Below are 13,726 nucleotides of genomic sequence, written 5' to 3'. Positions count from 1 at the left end.
AAAAACACTTAGCACAATTATATTTAACGTAATGTATTAAAAAGAAGAGATGTGACTGAGGCAAGGTTCTTGCGCAGTAAATTTGATAAATTAAGAGTTTCCATTCCAGTATAACCACAAAAGGTCAGGATAAATGTTAGCTGTGCAGAATAACAGAACATTTTCAGTCTTTAAATGTCATATGAAGAAAAACCCCAAAGCAAAACTGAAACATCAGGTGTCCATAACATGCTTACACATGTTTGAGCTTTTATAAAAGTGAGGCTTTTCTGTCAGTAACTGAGAAACAAAATATGTGGTAGATGAGAAAATGCTAAAATTAGCATCTCAGTGGGAGTTGTGTAAATAAATATTATAAAAATGAATTAATAATTTAGCTTTCTATAGTCAGGGTGTTGGTCCACTCTGTTTATTTACAACCAAAACCAGTGCTGAAAACTTCGAAAACTGGCCTGACCAAAGCCCGATAGTGAGCACTTTTTGAACTGATTTGCTGATTTATTTATTTGCTGAAATAAATAAATTTCTAGATCAAATGTACTGAAATGCACCTGTAGCTGTAGCAAGCCTGCAGCGGTGTCCATCAAATGATGCTGTAAGTAAATGGGTCCACTGGAGGGCAGTATTATCATTAGCAACAGAAACATATGACTTTCTGTCTGGACCAAAAGAAGTCAACTTCTCAATCAGCCAAAGTTGAATAATCTAGCATCTTTGTTTATACAGAAAAGAAAAATAAAGCATCGCCTTCAGCTACTTACTTGCTCGCATTGTCCAACTCATCATCGTCGAGCCCATAGCCAAGCTCTCGAGGGCCCATGCTCATGGGAGACTTGTTTAAGTTGTGCTGTTAATGAGAATAACAAAGCAAGGGGAAGCGGTTACACACTCGGAATAATATGATCACAACAAAAGTGGACCCGGGAGGGGTAAGGGGAGGTCTCAGTTACACTGTAATAATAATAACCAGGGTTCTGCAGAGATGGAGGGATTCATAAGACTACAGAAAAAAAGTGCGTGTCAGGTGAGTCCCCATAAGAGAGAACAAGTATCTGTTTTTAATGAGTCCAGACCCTGAGGGTTGAGACTAAATTTGTCAAATTTGGATCTGCAGGGGAAAAGAAAACCCTTCAAGATCCCCTGCAGTAATTTGCCGAGCTCAGCATTATGTATAAGCTAAAAGGCACTTGAGCGCTGCAACACGGGTGACTACATTGATCATTTGCATTATGGCACCGGCACATGTGATTGTATTTGTCACAACAGAGAGTTGAGTGATCAGTGTGGAGCGTAGTTGTCTGCCGCGTTGGGTTTAATAAGCCACCTGTGTACCGTGTTTAATGGGCGGGTTAAGGAAGAGACAGAAGCTTTACAGAGCAGGGCAGGACTGCCCCCCATGGGAGCCCAAATCTGCCCCAGGCCACTTATTAACATGCCTTCCACTACGACGCACATGTTCCTCTCACTATGTGTTCATGTTCACTGATGTTAACACTATCTCTCATCTTCTAATTTACACTCTTTGGTGTTTGCTGCTCACCTTCTGTGTCTGTTTTCTTTTGCTCTAACTGTCCCCCAGTCTGCGTTTCCTTCAGAAACAATCAGGAGTTCCAGCTAGCATCTTTTTAAAGCTGACCGACTTTTCTGTAAAATCAAACTGGATTTAAGTGTAGTTTGTTAATAGAACAAAACGCCATGGTCTGTTTTTCTACTTCTTAAACTGTTCCTGGTAAAAAATCTTTATCAAGACTAAATCTTGATGCCGAAATCTTGATAAAGATTTAGTCTGGTAAATCATGTGTCTGGTAAATCAAACACATGATAAATTAAAACAAACTCAATAATTTCCATTTGCATGATTTATTGTTCTTCTCTTTTCTCTCTATTTCTACCAAAAAAAACTGGATGACAAATGTCTTCAGTCTGGTGCTTTGATCTCTACTAGATTTTTTTTTAAAAGAACAATTTAGTTTACAGAGACTTCATAATTAATTTTATTCATTGTTTGTTATTTTGTTAAATTATTTTGGATATTTAAAATGTCTTCCGGTTCCAGTGGGAAATGTTCATTAGACTTTAAAGTGTACTGATCTCTGAGATTGTGTTCCTGCCTTATTATGCCATTGTTACCATTATCTTACTTGAAAATGGTCTACAGTATTATAGTTTATTGCAATAACTTCTGAGACAATTTATCATTCAGGAAAATTTGTTATCACAGGCCTAATCCAGATAAAATCTGACCTCCACTTTGCCTCTGGTGACATCCTGTCAGGCAACTCAAGAGTTCTTTTGGATCCATTTGTAATGTTTAATTTTTTCTCTTTATTTGCATTTGTAATTCAAATTCTATCTTCAAAGGTATTTAATAACAACTCTAAGCTCCTTGGTGATAATTTAGAGCCATATTTTTCTGATACATTATGGTCAAAACTGATCACCGGGTAGTCAGACTTACATTTGTGCCACTGTGCTTGCACTTGTTCTGGTGCATATAAAATATATATATTCTTCATATCAACATTAGAAATCCAAGATGTAGCATGAACCAAACTTTAACTCTTCAATTTTCAATTTCAGACTCTTTGTCCACTTCAGCTGGATTATATGATTTAGACAAAATGAACTCTATTTAGCTGCTTTGTCAAAAACTAAGTTGGTTACTCAAATTAGCCATTTCTTTTCCTGATTTTCCTCCTTAGATGTCAAAAAAGGAAATTCAAAAGACTAAAGTTTCCCCTAGATTTACCAACCATAAAGTGTCAAAGTCAACTGCAAATCCTCCTACATCTTCAATGATGCCTGCTGATCGGCTTGTTTCTCCTGCCCCTTGTGATGTCATCAACCCAAATTCACAAAAAGTACAATTAGCAACTCATTTCTTGTTTTAGAAACGTAATTTTATAGAATCTCGCTGCCGAAAGCCACACTTCAGTACCTACATGTAGTTTTATTGTCAGTGTATTTTGTTAATAACGATTATACACACCACTGGTTTGATATCTTTAAGAGCGCTTAGCTCCACCTCCATGTTTGTTTCATGCACTTTTACTCAGGAAGTGTTAAATACACAATAATGAAACTCCTCAGACAGAAAATGACTCCAGCTCATGGTAAAAAGGTAAAGAAAAGCAGTCAGAGTTGACTGAAAATGTGACCAGTGAAGAGGGCGATGAATGGAAAGTGGAGAGAAGGAAATGTAGGAAGGTGAGGGAAGAACTTTGTATGAATTGATGGGAAAGGCGTGTGTATGGATGAATGCAGGGGTGTACGTGCGTGTGTGTGTGTAGAGGCGAGTTTCAGGGGGAGAGTAACTGCGAATCAAGCTGGTCCTGATTAGTGGCACCAGTGCCAGCCAGACAGGCGGAATGTAACGTGTGGCTGCGCTGCCCTCATTTAGGGCCCGTGTTCGGCCATGAGAGACGCGCACGCTAACACGCACACTCCATCACATCCGCACCCTATTACCAAAAAAACACAAAGAGTTAAAGTGCCACTTTCTCCATAAAAGTCAGTGAAGGAGATGTGTGCAGTAGCCACTTAAGCCTCTCAGCCATCAGGCTAAACATGAACACATGTGGCGGCACCGCTGATTGGCCGAGCTGCTCCCCTGCCATGGTAGCTTGGAGCTATAATGAAAGAGATTTCAGAGGGGCTCAGGCCTGGGATCCCTAAACAGCCTTTAATGGGTTCCTGTGTCAGGGCCGTAAATCTGGGGCCCGGACCGACACGCCAGCCAGCCGTGGCAGGCCGGCCGAGCGGAGATGCACCTGTGAGACAGCGGGGACGAGTCCGCTTCAGACAGAAACATGACTGTTACATGTGTCGTATGATCGGAGTACAAACTGTTTGTTTCAACCAGGGCAGCCCCACTCCTCTCCCCTCCTCTGCATTTAGGTGTTTATTAAAGCAAGGTGAACCCAAACACCAGCAGACACAGGTCACGACGCCTGGCTCTCTGATCTCGGTTACAGCTCTGGTGCCGTCTGCCTGACAGGAAGTTCCACAGGGAGCCATAAACGGATGGGACCTCACTTCCCGGCTTTATCAATTTGTCATTCCCGCTCTTCATCATGACCCTGCAGTGCGACATTTAAGATTAAACTGCTGCAACAACAAAGCATTTTATGACTGAAGCGCCACCAGCTGGTTTAGATAATTTGCTTTCTTTAAAAAAAAAAACATGGTGAATTCATGTTGGTAAAACCCACAAGGTAAAACACTCTGCCTCTCCAGGGCTGTAAGAGACCTCAGACAGAAGCTGATTCACAATAAGTCAACAACAACAATAACAAAAACATGCAGACATTCACAATAAGAGCTTCTCCCTCCGCTGAAGCCGTGACAGCTCTGTCACCATCCCACTTCTCCCCAGGCCTGACAGGGCAGTGGAGAGCACGAAATAGGAGAACAACAGATTATCATACTGCTCCTTCATTAGTTCCTCGCTGTCGGCTAATGGGAAGCTGAAAGGTGAAAATGAAAAAGCGATTCCCGCTCCATGCCTCACTGTCTCTCATTTTCTCCCTCCGTCACTCTGCTGCCACTGACAGATGTCACCGTTTCCGTCTGTCTGTCTGCCTGGCTCTTGGTTCCTTCCTCTGTGCCGCGTTGCCACAAGTAAAGACCGAACACAGTCAGAGCTCAGGCAGTGAAGGAGTCAGGGGGGAAGCAGGAGAAGCAAAAAAAAAAAAAACCCAGACATGCTACAGTTATTTCAGTAACTTGATTCGGTTTTTCTGAATATGCAGAGAAGATTGATATGTTTAATATGGAAAAGATTGGAATACCTGCTTCTTTATCAATGTCTAGAAGGTTAATTCTTTTCCTATTTGTATCTTGATTTAATTATTTTGACCGTCAACAGAAGCATAAAAAAATACCAAAATATTACAAGTAGAGAAACAGTGATTATGCTTTTCTGAGGATATACCAGATTACCTGCTGACTGAGATCTTTTCCTATTGGCTATAAAATATTAAAGAGAAAAAAGCTGCAGAAAATACATTGACAGAGGTAGTTTTGAATCCAACAGCACATGAAAGAAGTGTGTGATTATCCCCATTAATCCATCAAAGTCTGGGTCCCCTAATCAAAATAAATATTTAGACAATTTATGACAGCTGCACATATCAGTCTTTTATGACTAGATCTGATTCACAATTAAATGAATCAGATCATTTAATTGAATCTAAAAATAATACTTTGCTCAAAAGAGGTTGCATGTCTCATTCCAAGAGAAAATGAGGAATGTAATACCTCACTTTATACCTCAATGTCTCGGATCTGTTACTAAAAGTACCAGTTGTCTACTTGTGTCTTTTTGTTTTAAGATGTAGGGATGTTAGTGGCCTTTATTCATAGGATTTATACAGGGAGACATGCAACATGGATGGTTTCATGCAAGACAGAAAACCTCTGTACTGCTATGCCACACGCTAAGCTAGGATGCCTTTAAACAGAAACTGATGGAAAAACTTAGTCTTGATGCTTTATAATAGAAATGTATTTCTTTGATCATTTGAAATAGAAATATCCTTTGTTGTTCCTTTGTGGGGAAACTCATTACCAGCAGAAAAGTGTAAGGCAAATGGATGCAGATTCACACAAAGGGTGAAAATATAACATCAATCATGAAAATATGAGAGATTCTAAAGCAAGAGAAAATTTACAACAGAAGATAAAATACTGTATGGTGTAATCAACACATAATGTTTTAGTATTTCACCTTCACAACACTGACTGATCAAGGGAGTATTGTCATTTCTGGCCTATAACTTGTATATCTTTATCAATGCTTGTGAGCAGACTACGCCTGATAATTGAAATAGGTGTTTACAAAAGAAAAAAAAAATCACATCAAAGAGGCATTTTTTATTCAACAGATGCCCTGACCAGACTCTTTTAGACCAATTTTCATGAGCCTTTGAGGTCGGATCTGCTGATTTTTAAGCAATTATGAATTGTCTATGGATTTAAACACGTCAAAATGTTAAGGTAGCTTTGAATTAAACAAAAAATGATGTAATTAAAAGACAAGCCTCTGTAATTATCAAAACATGTTCCTAATATAAAATAATATGGTTAAACTAAAACAAAGTACATTAGAGCACACACTGCTGGTTGATTTGTTTAAAAACTTTTTTAATGAATAGGAATAAAAACATCAGATTGTTCACGATTCAAATCTGCTTATTACCAATCAGAGCTTATCTGTGAATTTTGATAAAAACAGTCGTGCTACAAGTCTACAATATAAATCTATATTGCATATATAAAGTTCTAATAAAATCACTTATCTACTCTTTAAATGTTCTTTTGCTAAAGTCATGCTATAAAATGCATCCAAGCTAATATATCTTTAGATCTAAATTGCTCTAAGTAGTCATGCATTAAATGCATTACAGTAGCTTGATCAGGAGAAAAACTTTTCCCTACACTCGACTTTTCTCTCTGTACGACCGGCGATGTGAAGCAGCTACGCCTCTCTGCACCAGGGCCAAAAAAACGAGCTGGACTTATATTTTATATAGTATTTCTGAGTGGGCAGTGATCTCACAGCTTGGCAGTGCATGTTAAGGAAAGCTGATAAAATGCAAGCAAACGTTGGGGAGAACCAAAGAATTCGCATATGAACGGCCAACTATTTGTTTGCTTTAAAAGAACAAATAAAAAAATAAATAACAGGAGGAGAAATTCACAGTTCCTCTGTCCAGCTGGCTGCAGCTGAAACGTCGCTTCCTTTCTGCCTTAAACAGGAGCAATAGAAGAAGAAGGATGAGAATGCAGTATGCTCATTTTGTCAGAGCAAACTAAACCCTTACAGTGAAATGACCATGTCTGTAAATCAGTGCAGCCCTTTATAACCACCAGTAGATGGCACTTTAGCTCCAGAGAGGAAGGCAGCAAGTCTCTGAGGAGGATATGAACAGAGCAAGAGGAGACAACAAATACATACAAATAACCATGAAAACACATGCTCAGCTATGGAGAGAGACACTGCACTTAAACTAACCTGTGATGCATTCAAATTTCTAGCATTAATACAAGAAATTATCATCATAACTGGGCTAAATATACTAAAAAATATCATTTTCACTTCGACAAACACAATCAAATATGCTCCATAATTTACAGCTCATTATTACGGCATGAATTATCCACCATCTATTCACTTTCTGCAAAAATCATCTCTTTGGTGTAGCCTGAACACAGTGAACTCTCAATGAGCAACATGTGTAGAAATCAATCTTTGAGCTCCAAGACAAATTTCAGCCCTAATTTACATTTCTTGAGAATCACACTCAACCACTGCAGGCGGTGAATACACGAGGCACAAAAACTCAGGCGAACAGTCAAACACGGAGCCGTCTTTAAAAATAAAAAACACCTGTGATTTCTTTTTCCTGTTTTACATCTGTGTTAGCCCCCCCGGTCTCCCCTGAACCCCGAGTTGCTCTCCAGGCTGGCATCCCTCCTGCCTCACCAGGTGAGCCTGGGGCTCAGACCGGCCACGCGCCTGCTGGCTGTCATTGTCCATAACACTGTCCCAACCTCTACCTCTCCTCTATGCTCTTAACAGCTGTCACTCTGCAGCTTCCAACCTGAGGCAAACTGCAAAATGCATGCCTGTTTGTGCACGCTGAGCACACAGGCACAATGTAGTCTTTGGATTAAAGGGCTCTGGTACAGACATACATTCTATTTGCATCACAAAAGCACATAAAACACACAAGCAAACATGCTGCATATAGTAAAATAAATATTAAACGCAATCTGGTGCTAAAGGAGCCAGAAGAAATACAAAAGAATTCAGGAGTCCAATTCAGTCCTGCTCTCGTCAAACGAAAGGATTCATGCCCACAACCTCCGTTGACACACTCACCGATCATTACAAATCACTCACACGGCCGGATGCAGCTGAAATTTAGACACATGTGACAGTGGCACTTCCACTTTGGCGCAGGAGTTAGCTGAGCAAACAGAATAGGAATTTCATAACTGATTATTTTTCCGTGATTAATTAAAAAGAGGCAGACAGAGATGTTGGCTTCAAATATGAACAACGCTAAAAATGCAAAAGGAATCTTTGCTTTATACAATAACGTGCAATGCCGCCAATTATTTGGCATGTTTTGATGACAAACTTTTCCTGAAGTCCCCTAGTCATTTAAAACTTGGATATAAAATGCCCTGTATATTTAAGTTTTTTGTTTTTTTTTACGTTATTTAATTAAATTTTAAATAATAGACCAACACAAAGGCAAATAAAAAAAATATGATTTTTACAAATAAAAATCTAAAAAAATGTGGCTTGCATTTTTGTATTCAGACTCAGTATTTTAATCTCAGTGTAAATACGCTGTTCTGTGAAAACTCAGAGGTTTGATGGAGAAAATTTATGAACTTCCTTGAGATTCATGAAGATCAAGGAACACAACAGACAGGTCAGAGGAAAAACTGTGTCAGACAATTTCACTAACTAGAGAACCTCAAGATGCCCATAGAGACTCTGGAGGAGCTGCAAAGACACACAGCTCAGGCTGGACAATCTGTCAACCCACAAATCTACAGAACCGAACCTACAGACAGCAAAACATGGCAGTGAAAGCATCATGGTGTGGTCATTTTTAACTGTGATGAGACTACAAAACTGATCATCACATTAAATCTTCATAAACCCTGACTGGGCTTGAGTTATTTTGTAAAGAAAGGGCAACATTTTCCGTCTCTAGATGTGTAACACTGGTAGAAACTTCACCACCAAGAGCTGAAGCTTCTACAAAGTACTGATGAGACTGAATATGTATGCAGAGAACATTTTTCAGAATTATTTGTAAAAATGTTCAAAAACCATTAATCCTTTTTCTCCAACTTCACAATTATGAGCAACATTGTGTTGGCCTATCAGATGAAACCTAAAAAAAAAGTTAATCATTCAACTTTGTTAAAACATTTAAGTTAAGATGCATACCAGAGAACAATTTAAAAGTACATACTGCCTAGTATTTAATAAATAAATCAAAGCCAGATTAAAGCATTATTGTTAAATTTGGCAACAAAATGCTGTCATTGTAGTATTCGCAGATGGTATGGACAAAGATTTGACCCTAAAAATGGAGCGAAGAATAAAAGGTTGATCAAGCAAAAGGGAGCTTGCCGAGTGGGAGATGTTTGCAGGTAATTTCACTTAACCTTTATTTAACCGTGTTGGTCTCGTGAGATCAATTTCTCGAGGAAAGAACACCTGGTCAAGACGGTTGTAGGCAGAACGAACATCAGTATCAACAATGTATAAGAGTCAGCCTCAAAGAGAGAAAAAACTATGGATAAAAGGTGAATAACAAAGAGTTGAAACAATTGCTGTTTCCACAAACAGAAATGTAAATATGCCGTGTAATAAACAGGTGAAAATAGAAAAGAGTGCTTTCAGAAAACAAAGACCTGGAGAGCATCTCTACCTAAATGATTTGGGTTTTGCTTCTGTTTCCAGACTCAGTGGAAATATTAAAAAGATGAGCCAGAAAATAGGACAAATTTATACATTTTGCAACATTTTCTTAAGAAATTTTTGTGGAGTTTCCATCTTTTGACGGTTAATATAAACCGACAACTATAAATTATGAAGGTATCTTGGCTTCTGAATTTACAGTTTTTGTTTTCATTTATTATGTTTTACACACAAACCCTGATGAGCTTATAAGAGTTTTCATATAGACGTGTTTAATTATTAATCCAACAAAATAAGAGAGGCGGGCCAGTAAGAAAAAACAGTAATGGTCAGAGTGTATGATTAACTAGAGAGTGATTGACTACATGTAAACAGACACACAAAAGCCACGCTGTGGGACACGCCGTCCTACGTCCTGACCGTTCCTCCTCCCGCCATCTCCAGGGACCTGTTACTGTGGCAATCAGCAGGCCTCAGTGGCATGAACATGGGTGTGAGTGTATATCCTGAGCCCGGTGTGTGTGTGTGTGTTAACAGTCAATCTGTGTGTGCGACGACGGGCCGTCTTTGTCTGAGGGGGAAAGGCGGGGGAGGAGGGTGTCCGAGGAGGCCTTTAGAAAATCCCTAATTGCCGTTCTTCTCCTCTCTCTCCCCCGGCCGTCACACCTTCCCCACACTAAGACTTTCCAGCTTCATCACACACACAGGAAACACAACGCTAATTAGACACAGCACAAGCTCTCCTAATCACACCACTACACGGCTGCGACCGAAATGTCAGCATGTGCATGCAGGCATCCATTGTTTTTTTTTTGTTGTTGTTACTTTTTTTTTCCAGAGTCCACTTACAATTTATGTGTTTAAAAATAAGAGGTGGAAAATCCTCCAGAGGTGTAGATATGAGATGGAAGATGACAAAAAGCTCCCTGAGGAAGTATTAACTTTTATATATGTTTTCATGGTTCAACTACAAATTTTTAAGTATTTTATTCGGATTTTAGGTGATGGAGAAATGCAAAGAAATTAATTATTGTGAATTTTTCAAAATATCTTGCAAATATGCATTTCCACATAGCCTGTAGATAATAACTTGAAATTTTATCCCAAATAAAAGGATTTTGTCCTAGTGTAAATTATTCTCTTTTAGTATCACTTTCAATTTTTGGAATAAATAAAAATCTGAAGTGTGTGGTGTGCATTTGTATTGATCCCTTCTGATGCTTCATACCCCTACAGTAAAAGATTTTGTAAAAAACTGCCATCAGGTGATTTGTAAATTGAGTTTACTTGCTTGTAAACAGATCAGAGATCTGTTAGATCTGTCGGTAAAATTAAAAGCAGGGATAGGTTATAAAACAATATCCCAAAGCTTTGAGCATTTTGCTCAAACCACGACTGAAAAACAAAATGGATGTAGTAAAAATGCAAACCTACTAACAAACTCATGTTCACCGATAGCAAAAGGAGAGCATTGTTCAAAATAGTAGCCAAAATACATGACAAAAAAATACATGCACAAACAGTGCAGGAAGGAGGAAAGGGTCAAAAGGACAACTATTAGTCATTCACTCCATTTTTATGGAGGACTGGAAGGAATGTTTAATTGCTACTGGAGTTTGTCACAAACTAAGTAAGGAACATAGCAAACTTGTGGCAGAAGGTCTGGCCAGAGGAGAGACACATTGATATTTCTGAGTGACACGAATGGAGGAAAACTAACACTCTGAGCAGAAAGCATGATCCTGTGGTGATGTTTGTGATGAGACTTGAGAGTACGACAATTCTGAAAGAAAACTGGTTAGAGGCAGCATTCACCTTCCAGCAGGACAACAACACTAAACACAGAGCCAGGATGGAATGGTGTAGATCAGTGGCACATCTACAAAACGGTTTAGTTTATTACTTTAGGATATTGTGACATACTCATTACCTTAGATCAACATTTAGCTACTTTTATAAACTATGGAGTACTTATTACTTTAGACCAACATTTAGCTTTATAGTTTAAATATTGGAGCAAGACCTAGAGAAACTCCTTCCTATTAGTTTACAAATGTAGAACAAACTTAGAAAGTACAATATACTTAACAACCCAGAGCAAGAGTCAAACATGGAGCACCAACATTTAGTTTAATCAGATGAAGAATCCAAAGAAACCCCTACTAGTTAATTAATTATGGACTACCTATTCTTATTAAACATGGGAAACCAATATGTAGTTTTATACATTAACCTTTTTGTCTTTCCTTTGGTTTGTATTTCATTCTAATTCATGTGAAGCACTTTGAATTGCCTTGTTGCTGAAAATTTGCTAGATTTCAAGAATGTTAGAGAGACATTCCCCCCAAACCTGCAACTGTAATTGCAGCACAAATTGGTTCTTTAAAGTATTCACTCAACAGAAATGCACGCTACTCTTTCAGATTTTATTTTTTAATTTTTATTCAAAAACATCCTTAAATCCTGTATTATTTGCTCTTTGCTTCACTGTTATTCACTATTTTGCACATAAAATCAATTTCAGTTTGTGGTTGTGACACAATTTGGAAAAGTTCAGTAGGTGTGAATACTTTCGCATAACACTGTGCATAATTAGAAACTCCCCTACCTTATGAAACTCATGTTCACTTTTAGAATTAGAAAAAATAAACTTCTTCATTAGTTTGTTATAATTAAACTAGAAAACATGTCATCTTTCCTGGTATATTTACTGATGATTTTGTGTTTTGCACATCAAGCGCCAGCTTTGCATACAACAAAGACAAGATTTTTGCAATCCATTTTTGGAGCACAAGCAAATTCTTCAGAGAAAATGCTGACCAGCAGATGAGTTGCTACGACTGTCCGTGCTGTTCAGAGAAAACCACTGAGTGTACAACAACGTTGAAAGGGAAGGAAAAATGCTTATGATTACATTTGGAACCCTGACAAACTGCTGTACTTCCAACAGAGAGCGTGAGGAGGGGGGAGAGAGGAGAAGTAGGATGGTGATAAAAAGAAAAAAAAGATCTGGAGCTACAAAAAGAAGGAGAAAAAAATCGTATAAAGAAAGGAAAGTGGACAGAAAATAGTGCAAAAGTGGAAGGCTGAATTCATGTTGGTCAAGTGAAAACTGAGCTGTGGTGTGATCAGGCAGTGTAAATGTGAATAACTCATTTACTGATGTGCTTCTGTATCACTATATGTGTGTGTGCACATTGTACCCGTCTCATCTTTTGCAGTCTCCTTGGAGACAGGCTCTTGGTGCTGGTGGGAGACCCTGGACGGACTGTCATCCCGTCTTCTTCGTCTTCCTGAGAGAGAGAGAGAGAGAGAGAGAGAGAGAGAGATGATGAATATAAATCTGAGACTTTCTGTCTAATGAGTGATCAGTGTGAGCACCAATGTGTGGATTTCTGAGCTGTATAAATGTGGCACATCATCCAGTAAAGTACATTTAATTCACAGGTTAAAAGATCAGTCTGCTTATAAATTTAATTTATAGCCTGAAAAAAATCATTGCATAACACATTTTAAAATAAATGAGCTGTGTTTGGCATGGACCAATATAAGCATGATAATCTTGAGGAAAAATATCATTTCACTGTATTTAAAACAAAATTATTTCTCCGTTTGCTACAAATATATTCAAATTTCTTAAGCTGTAGTTTAGAAACCGTGCTGCATTAGTAAAAGTTAAGGGTGGAGATACCTTAGTTCTGGATCTATGATTGTATTTTTTCCAACTGTAAATATGTCAAAATAGCTGAATTTGTTTTTCTTGAAAGCGTGAAAAAATTCCCCCAAAAACTTTAGAGACTTTCTTTCAGCCAGTCGACTGGCAGTGTGCAGCAACAATATTGGGAAGGAGCAGCACCGCGCTACTCTACTCATTCTGGTACTTTTCAGACATCTTTAACACATCCAAGTAAACCTGAGAATATTATTGCCTTTTTTGTGTTTTTGGAGAAGTAAATCATAAACGTTAATTGAAATGGTATCCATGGATTACAGGAGGATAGAACATTAAACTAAACTCATTCAGTAATGAACAATGTTACCTACTAAAACAGTTTTTTTATTATGAAAAACAAGCCCAAAATTTCAAACGCATCTAATCTTCGATTTTAGATTAATGTGAGAAACTTAAATAGGACAAGTTCTACTTCTTGCAGTGAAATATTGTATTGCTGAATTAATAATATAAAAATTATTAATTTTTCAGCAACAATTGCTTATTTCAGCAACAAGGCAATTCAATGTGCTTTCCAAGATGAAAATATGAAACAACAGACA

At 38.1% G+C, this 13,726-nt stretch overlaps 1 protein-coding gene across 2 annotated transcripts in view; it reads right to left on the bottom strand.

The window, feature by feature from the left end:
- Positions 1 to 13,726, bottom strand: part of dennd1b (DENN domain containing 1B) — a 141,091-nt gene that overhangs the window by 7,205 nt on the left and 120,160 nt on the right. For both annotated transcript variants that reach the window (XM_023339654.1, XM_014469446.2), the window contains 2 exons: positions 12,655 to 12,744; positions 762 to 847 (listed from right to left, as the gene is read on the bottom strand). In XM_023339654.1, coding sequence (XP_023195422.1) covers positions 762 to 847; positions 12,655 to 12,744 — 176 coding nt within the window. The remainder of the gene's footprint in view (positions 1 to 761; positions 848 to 12,654; positions 12,745 to 13,726) is intronic.

The sequence above is a fragment of the Xiphophorus maculatus genome, chromosome 9 (assembly GCF_002775205.1).
Source record: "Xiphophorus maculatus strain JP 163 A chromosome 9, X_maculatus-5.0-male, whole genome shotgun sequence".
In the NCBI taxonomy this organism is placed as follows: Eukaryota; Metazoa; Chordata; class Actinopteri; order Cyprinodontiformes; family Poeciliidae; genus Xiphophorus; species Xiphophorus maculatus.
The sequence above is the reverse complement of the archived record's forward strand: the minus strand, read 5'-3'. Positions and strand labels throughout refer to the sequence as shown.